The sequence below is a fragment of the Pteropus alecto genome, unplaced genomic scaffold (assembly GCF_000325575.1).
Source record: "Pteropus alecto unplaced genomic scaffold, ASM32557v1 scaffold134, whole genome shotgun sequence".
Lineage (NCBI taxonomy): Eukaryota > Metazoa > Chordata > Mammalia > Chiroptera > Pteropodidae > Pteropus > Pteropus alecto.
In genome coordinates this window covers 11907545-11916185 of record NW_006436283.1, presented here as the reverse complement: position 1 = coordinate 11916185, position 8641 = coordinate 11907545, and the positions used below count along the sequence as shown (strand labels likewise).

The 8641-nt window shown below is 35.0% G+C and overlaps 1 protein-coding gene across 2 annotated transcripts in view; it reads right to left on the bottom strand.

Annotated features, from left to right (window-relative positions):
* Positions 1-8641, bottom strand: part of SMURF2 (SMAD specific E3 ubiquitin protein ligase 2) — an 86796-nt gene that overhangs the window by 12288 nt on the left and 65867 nt on the right. For both annotated transcript variants that reach the window (XM_025047140.1, XM_025047139.1), the window contains 3 exons: positions 7174-7332; positions 2839-3034; positions 1675-1778 (listed from right to left, as the gene is read on the bottom strand). In XM_025047140.1, the coding sequence (XP_024902908.1) occupies positions 1675-1778; positions 2839-3034; positions 7174-7332 (459 nt within the window). The remainder of the gene's footprint in view (positions 1-1674; positions 1779-2838; positions 3035-7173; positions 7333-8641) is intronic.

Genomic DNA, 8641 nt, shown 5'->3' with positions numbered 1-8641 from the left:
CATTTTTTTTTTAGGCAAGGCAACCCTTGGTTGACCTCACAGATTGCAAGGATCTTGTCAGCTTACAATTCCTTATTTTTTATTTTTTATGCCTATAGCACCCTGGTAATATTTTTAAAACTTCATAATAAGTAGTACCATCGCCTTAAACTTTATTAAATCCTTTATACTTTTCAAAGGATAAAAGATAACTTGTTATTCATCTTGACAAAAGTGAAATATAATCACTAGTCTAGGACTTAATGAGACGTAGTTCTAGTCTACTTTCTTGTCATTCCTCAGCTAGGAACAGTATTTATACATGTTATGGATTAAATAAACTGGATAATATATTTTTAGGAAATGAATTAAACACACTGGATAATATATTTTTAGGAAATGCAATGAAATACTATTAAAGTAGTCAAAGGAAAATGTTTCAAAGCTCTATAATGTGGTAGAGTCTAATTCAAATCACTACCCTTTATGTAATACTTGAAAAACTTCAAAGATTAAAACTCCAAAGATTAAAAATAACTGAGGTCTCCACATAAATAATTTTTCCAATACACATAACACTCACCTGACATGTCTTGTATGCTTTTTATGCATATATGTGTTTTTTTTAAAGAAAATCCAAATTTTTTTCTTTCACTAAGTATTTAGAACACACATCAAAGCAAAACCTAAGTACTTTTGGGTTCTACTATGGAATAAAGATCAGAAAAAGCAGTTCACTGCCACATCCCACTTAGTCTGCCCAAATCCTAGGAGCAGTAAGGTTAAGAAAGAAATAAAAAACTGATTACTTATTTGGCCTATACACATAATTATAGCATTTAGATTCCATCAGCAGATAATAAGTTTTCCCAACAAGGATTCAAAATCTAGTTATGAATAAATTATAAAAATTCTACAGAAACCATCGAATCCTAAGTATAGTATACAAGTGATCAATTCTAAAACCCCAAACTAAAGAAACTATCCATTTGTAAGTAAAAAAATCACAAAATGAAAATTAAGTCTACAGGTGAAAACAAGTAATGCTAAGAAACAATTATAAATTGTATGAGTATACAATTTCATTAAGGCTGGATTCAGGTTAGAGGAAGTGGAATTATCATGATGGTCCTTAGAATGTTTCACTACAGAGCTATAATGTTTCTGCTACATTTATAGAAAGTGAATTTTCACACCTGGAAACAAATTTTATGTGTGAATATACCATAAGGACTATTTATGATATATACACACATACACTCCTTATTAACAAGGTTAAAAAGCACAGCAATGGAAGCAAAGGTTAACAACTTTCAGTTTAGAATATACATCATTAAAGTCTCAAGATTGTTCCTGACAATGTATAGCAGAGTTCGGAATAACATGTACTGAAAGAGAAAGATAAAAAAACACAAGGCCCGCAGGTGCGACCAAGAGTCCCTGCAGGGCTGCAGCAGTTTTCAGAGGAAGTCTCCCTAAGCTATATGATCCCCTGGGGAGTCCTCAGATACTCTTCCGCAGCAGTACTAGCCCAACCTCACTGTGACTGTATCTGTTAGGACAGCCTCTTATTTCAAACATTAGGTGATATTATACAAGAAAAGAAATATCAATGAGAAGATTACACCACAGGAAATATCTTAAATTTATAAATATAAGAATCTATATGTCGTTTCCTAACGAACAAGTCTTTACCTGGCAACCCCTCCATAGTCAAGACCTTCTTCTCCACGAAATTTTATCATTAGTCGCTTCCAGAGATCTTTTGGTCTCATTTTCATGACCTGTCGATATGATTCCTGAAAAGTTTTTTAACATACTATAATTACTAGGTGCTTTTAACCTATTATTTAAACTCTCCCTCCCATTCCACCTACAAAACGTACATTTATTTAAATATAGTGAAATTCATTCAACAATCAAATCAGTAGATAAACTCTGTTTAAAACCTCCTGGAACTCCTAAAATCAAAATGAATATAGCTTGCTACTCCTAAAACCAATTCATTTGATAAATGTTATATTAAAAACCTACTAAATGCAAAACTCCATATTTAAGTTCTATGAACCATAGCAATAATTCCACTCACGTTAAAAACAGAATTTGATAGAGGTACCAAACTTTTTTAAGTTGCTTGACCTAATTCTAGGTCACAGGCACCAGTAGAAAATAAAGGTAAGAAAAAGAAAAGTTCCAAAAGAACATAAGTAATCATTAGTGTAGTCTTCATTAAACTGACAATGTTATATCATTTTAAAATACAAATGACTGACTACAAACAAGGTCAGAACTGTTCTGAAAGAAAAAAGGTTCGTCCTTTGGGAAAAGGATTATCAAGCCCCCAACATCTCTTGCCCAGGATTCCTCTAATGAGAGGAAAACCCTTGCCTCAAAAGTCTGCCACTAATTATGTAAGAACTTTGAAGTTGATATTAGGGTTATAAAATCCAAAGATAAAAGAAAATACTAGAAAGAAAGATTTTTAAATAAATTCAGGAAGGAGTCTTCTAGTAATTAAACAAAACGATTTTTGGATTGAAGTGTCCCTTACCTTCTGGAAGAACTGGAAATTAAGAGATGGACAATACTTGTGGTCTTTTACAACTCATTAACAAGTAAGCATGTGCAACACAGACACCAAGCTGAACCAACTGAAATACCTCACGCTCTTCATCCCATTTTAATGTTTATCTTATACGTTAAATCTCCCTGATAATATTGCCTTTATTTTCCCCAATTAAAAAAGAAATGAGAACTCTCCCATTCTAAAGAGGTATGAGTCCCAAAAAGTATTCCTGCAGAGAGTAAAACACCAAAATTTAACTTTTCTCTATTTCAAAATAACACCTGTAGGTTTACCTCAAAAATCTCTTCCCTGGAAACCTCAATGCGGCAATGGCCAGCCTGAGGCTGTTGCTGGGAAAGTTCTTGCCGCAAAATTTTCAGTTTCTGAACCAGGTCTCGCTTGTACCGTGGGACTGTCAGACACTCTGTGTCATCAGGGCATAACGATACCACTTGCTGTTGCTGTTGGTCTTTCAATTGGTTCTGCCGACTAGAAATAAACAAAAATATTATTAAAGTACTTAAATTAAAAAGACTGCAATTATACATTTAAAATAGCATCATACTATAAAACAAGTCTAGCTATTAATTTCCAGGCCTTATTATATTCTTGGCTTATCATTTTGACAATAAACTACCTATTTAGAAATAAAGTTTATTTCTCAAAATCTATATGAATTTATGAAATTGGAAAAGAGTTTTATCCATAAAGCTTTGTACAGCTGCTGAGAAGAAAATTTCTCAAATACTGTTTCCATTTTTTTCTGCATAGTTTATCACCCATTTTAAAATTCAGGCCTATGCCAAGCCCTGTGCCTGTTATCTAAAGTCTGTCTCTCAAAGAGACAGTTTGAACTGGTAGCTTGGCAAGGACCCCTTCTATACACGCTACGGTCTAGGCCACACGAATGTGGGAGGTCACACGTGAGTCACTGGCACAGAGAAATGAGCACTTTACGAACAAATCGAAATGCTTTATAGAGTGACTATTTTTCTTTTTATTGTGGTAAAATATAAGATAAAATTTACCATTTTAACCATTTTTTAAGTACATAGTCAGTGGCATTAAGTTCATTCATATTGTGCTAAAGTGACTTCTAACTGCACATATATGGTATCACAAACACGTGAAAATAATCTCCCAAGAACAGCAGAAATACAATCATTTTTTAAAAAGCAAGGTGCCTAGAGATATTTTTATTATCCTAGCAAAAATATTATAAGTTGCATCTGAGAATTTTTTTAAAAGAACTTTATGATATAATAAACTAGTTAATTCCAACAAATTGTCAGGAAATTAAAAAGTCAGAAAATTCATTATTGATTTCTATGCAGACACTGAGTGATTCAGTTGGAGTTTAATTTTGCACACAACAGACAAGAGCACAATCTCCTAACCTAAAGGTAAAGAGCAAAGGTAGCTATGATAAAATAAACAAAAATAACTTTCAGTTCTCTGACAAATAACTCAACTTATTTTACACACAGTGGTTTTATGTAACATGCCAAATTTTATACCTAAAACATATAACTATCCAGAGACAATGTATCTTTGATAAAAATTACAAATCACTATTTACTACTCTTACAAACATTGTAATGATGTTTTTATATACACACATATAAACAAAATCAAAACAGAATATTACATTAAAAAAACACTTCCGAAACAACTGCATTAATCTTATGAAAAAAAAAAAAGAACTTGGGTATAACTTACACCAAAAAAAATTTAACTCAAAATAAATCAGAGACCTCTATGTAAAACCTAAAGCCATAAAGCTTCTGAAACACGGAAGGAAAATTTTATGACTTGTGTTAGGCAAAGTTTTCTTAGATATGACACCAAACGCACAATCCGTTAAAAAAAATGGATAACTGAACTTCGTCAAAATTTCAAAGAAAATTTCTTTTCCTTGAAAGGAAGGTCTTAAAAAGACATTTAAGAAAATTAAGAGACAAGTCACAGACTAGGAGAAAATCTTTCCAAAGCATATACCTGATACAGGACTTGTATTGCAAATATCTCAAAACTTAGAAGTTAAAAAAAAAAAAAAAAAGCAATTGTTTTTAAAAAGGGGCAAAAAATTTCACCAAAGAAGATCTACAGATGGCAAAAAGCACATGAAAAGATATTTAACATCATCAGGCATGAGAGAAATGCAAATTTAAACTAAAAATGAGAAACCACCATTATATGTATTAGGTGTATTCTACCACACGTATTAGGACGTCTAAAATTAATAAGATTAACCATACCAAGTACTGGCAAGGGTATGGAGCAACTAAAACTCTCACGGACTGCTGGTGAGAATGTCAACTGATACAATCACTTCAAAAAACAACCTGGCAGTTTTTTAAAAAAGTTAAACACAAATCTATGATGCAGCTGTTCTACTTCTAGGTATTTATTTACCCAAGAGAAGTGAGACCATATGTCCATACAAAGACTTATACATAAATGTTCATAAGTTTTATTTGTCATAGTCAAAAACCGGAAACAACAGGTAAATGTCCATCAACAGGTAAATAGATAAATTGTGGAATACCACCCAGGAATGAAGTGAATCATACATGCAACAACAGAGATGAACCTCAAATGATTATGCTGGGTAAAAGAAACCAAACAAAGAGTATACACTGTATGAATACATTTATCTAAAACTCCAGAAAATGCAAACAGACATATAGTGACAGAGAGCAGATAAGTAGTTAGCTGAAGATGGGGTGTGTTGTGGACTGAATTGTGTTGTTTGGTACCTGTGAATGTGACTTTAACTGGAAATAGAATCCTTGCAGATGTAATGAAGTTAAGATGAGGTCATAAAGAGGGAAATTTGGATCTAGCCAGGATAGAAGGTGTGGCATAATAAGAAATACACTTTGGTATACACTTGGTCACTGGTTCCCGATACAGAACTCTTAAAATCCCTAAAATTTCCTGGGTGACAGAGGTAACAGCAGTGTCTTTTGTTCTAATGTTTGGTCTTTGTCCTCACTTCCAGACACAGCACTCCTAAATCCCTTAGAATTTCCTGGTATATGTTTAAGAGCATTTTGTTTTCGAAGTGACTCCTGGTGGGCAGCTACATAGCTTCAGGATGATGGCTGGTCGCCAGAAAGACCAAGGCTTGAAAAGAAGCCTGGAATGTTCAGCCCCATCCCCACAATCTCTGGGGACGGGAAAGGAGTTGGAGGTTGAGTTAATAATTGCTCATGCCCACGTGATGACAGCTCCATAAAACAACGGTATTTCAGAGAGCCAAACGACGGTATTTCAGAGAGCTTCCAGGCTGGTGAACACATTGAGCTGCTGGGAGAGAGAAGCACCCAGAGAGGCATGGAAGCTCTGTGCGCCTTCGTCCCCATTCCTTGCCCTATGTCGCCTTCATTTGGCTGTTCTTGAGTTGTAATAAACTGGTAATAGTACATAAAGTATCCCCTGGTTTGGTGGGCTATTCTAGCAAATTACTGGACCCAAGGAGAGGATCATGTGAGCACCTTGCCCCCATCCAATTTACGGCCAGTCAGTAAGAACTGGGACTTGCAATTTGCATCTGAAGTGGCGACAATCGTATAGGACTGGGTCCTTAACCTGAGGGGCCTGACAGTAACTGTAAGTATTGTCAGAACTGAAGTCAATCGTTGTACCCCACTAGGGTCTGGAGACTTGGAGAATTGGTAGATTTTAGGGAAAAACTCACATATTTGGTGTCATAAGTTTTATGGGTAGAAAGAGATCATACAAGTCCATGTGAAGACAAAGATTGGGATGATGTGTGTACAAACAAAGAAACAGCAAGGTTTCCAGCAACCACCAAAAGCTAGGTGAGAAGCAAGAAACAGATTCTCTTTCAGAGTCTCCAGAAGGAACTAACCCTTGATGACAGCTTGATTCTGAACTTGTGGCTTCCGGAACTGTGAGAGAATGAACTTCTGTTGTTCCAAACCACCCAGTGTGTGGTATTTTATATGGTAGCCCTAAGAAACTAATACAGGTGGAAAGCCCCACAAGAAGGGGCCAGGAGTAAGAATTACAAAGAGGTACAAGAAAACTTTTGGGGGTGATGGATATGTTCACTATCTTCACTGTGGCAATGGTTTCACGGGTGTATAATATGTCTAAATATGCACAGTTTACTTTATGTCAATTACATTTAAATTAAATCAATTAAAGCTGATTTAAAAAATAAAAACAAAAAAACACCAGGGTACCTCAAGCCCATTCAAAGACTGCACTAAAGACTATCTAAGTCCTGCAAATGGGAAAGAAGACTTAAAGCTAAAGGACAAAACTGACTGCAAAAAGTGCCCTGGGATAGATTCAGCTACCCAGGGGCTATTTTGGGGGCAAGGCGGGGGGCATCGACCTGTCTCTTCAGGTGTGCCAGGGTGCACCTCTGAATCATACCCTTTTCCTAACATTTCTAGACGGGTTCCTACTTAAACACAGTGGGATTAAAACACCCATTTATCAGACTAAAACCTGTCACACTCAGGTGAAATTTTCTTCAACAAAAGTAATTTGTAACATGAGAGCAGATGTTCTATCACATTTATTACAAAAAGCATCATCAGTCTTCTCTTGTTCAGACTTGCACTTTAACACGTATTGTTTCAAAAACTTACTTTAAAACTAAATGCAAGTTAGCAGAGAGCCGAGGATCTGTAAACTGTGTTGTTCTGTTGTTATGGTCAACGAAATAAACTCTGCCTGTTGCCGTGTTACGGATCTCCCATCCAGGAGGCAATGGACCAAGCTCTTCACAATTGATGTTGCTAAGATCCCTGCAAAAACAAATATGAAATAAAAAATACCTCATTGCTGGGCCTGCTGAGCCAAGCAAGTGTAAATGACACAGAACAATTCCATGAAGTCTGAGAAAATGTATTGTTTCAGAAACTTGAGATATTCAGCTGGAATCTTTAATTCCCAATGGCTTAACAAACTTGCATATTCAAAACCCAATCCATAAATGGCTCAGAAACTTATCACATAGTCTACATTTTTAGAAAGTTTGTTCCTGGGCTTTAATGTAATACAGATTTTAAATTAATACGAAAGCAATCACAACATTTGCCAACATAAGCTATACTTCAATATTTATCTGACAAAATACTGTTTTATAAATGCCAGTGATATAAAGAATTAAATGTTTTCTAAAATTGCCCTTCAATTCTTTCCTTCTTTACATCATAAGATTTGTGTAAATAAAAGAACATTCTATGATTAAGTTCTTCAACAAAGCAAAACTGGAAATGTTATTGAAATCAGGATCCTGAAAATAATCGCCATATATATTTTAAAGAATAACTTCTCCATTTTGAATTTTGAAATCTGTAAAGCTAGTGAATGAAGAATCTGTTTAAGACACCTAATATAATACTCTAAGGCTTATTGCTACAATAAGAAAAAAGCAAACAGACTTAATGGGCCAAAGGCCATTGTATCACACATTCTTAAAATATTATTACATAGAGACAAAGATTTATAGGACCTAAAAAATGAAATAAAAGCAGCATGTCTAAACTTATACTTTAATAGATAATTATAATAACTCACCAAAATCATGTTTTAAAAGTTAAACTAGAAAAAGATTTTTCTTGAAATAATCTATTCTTAGTCATAATGAAACACAAGGATGCGCGCAGATAAGCACCCATAGATTTGTTGAAATGGTAGTTTTGATTCTTGCTTGTAGGTGCTCCAAGATACTCTTCTGCTACAGAACAACTGAAGCTTGGAAAGAACACACTATTTAAGACACTGCTAGTCTCAAAAGCAGCAAGAGAAAAGGTTCCAAAAATCCTTCTCGAATTAAAAAAAAAAAGTGAATGGAGCTGAAGCGGTTACCTGAGTGGCAAGCCGACAGAGGGACAGAGTTGCCATGGGTAGCTGTTAATTGGGAACAGCCTCAGGCCAGGAGCAAGGTTGGAAAAGGAAATCTGAAACTTCCCCACTATGCTAAGAACTCAAAGAGAAGATGAAGTGATTCCAGGAAAACATCCTAATTCCCCAATTTAGGTCCAGAGAACTCAAACCAGTTAGGCTCAAACTCACAAAGACCACCAAACACCTCAGAAAGGAGTCATGATG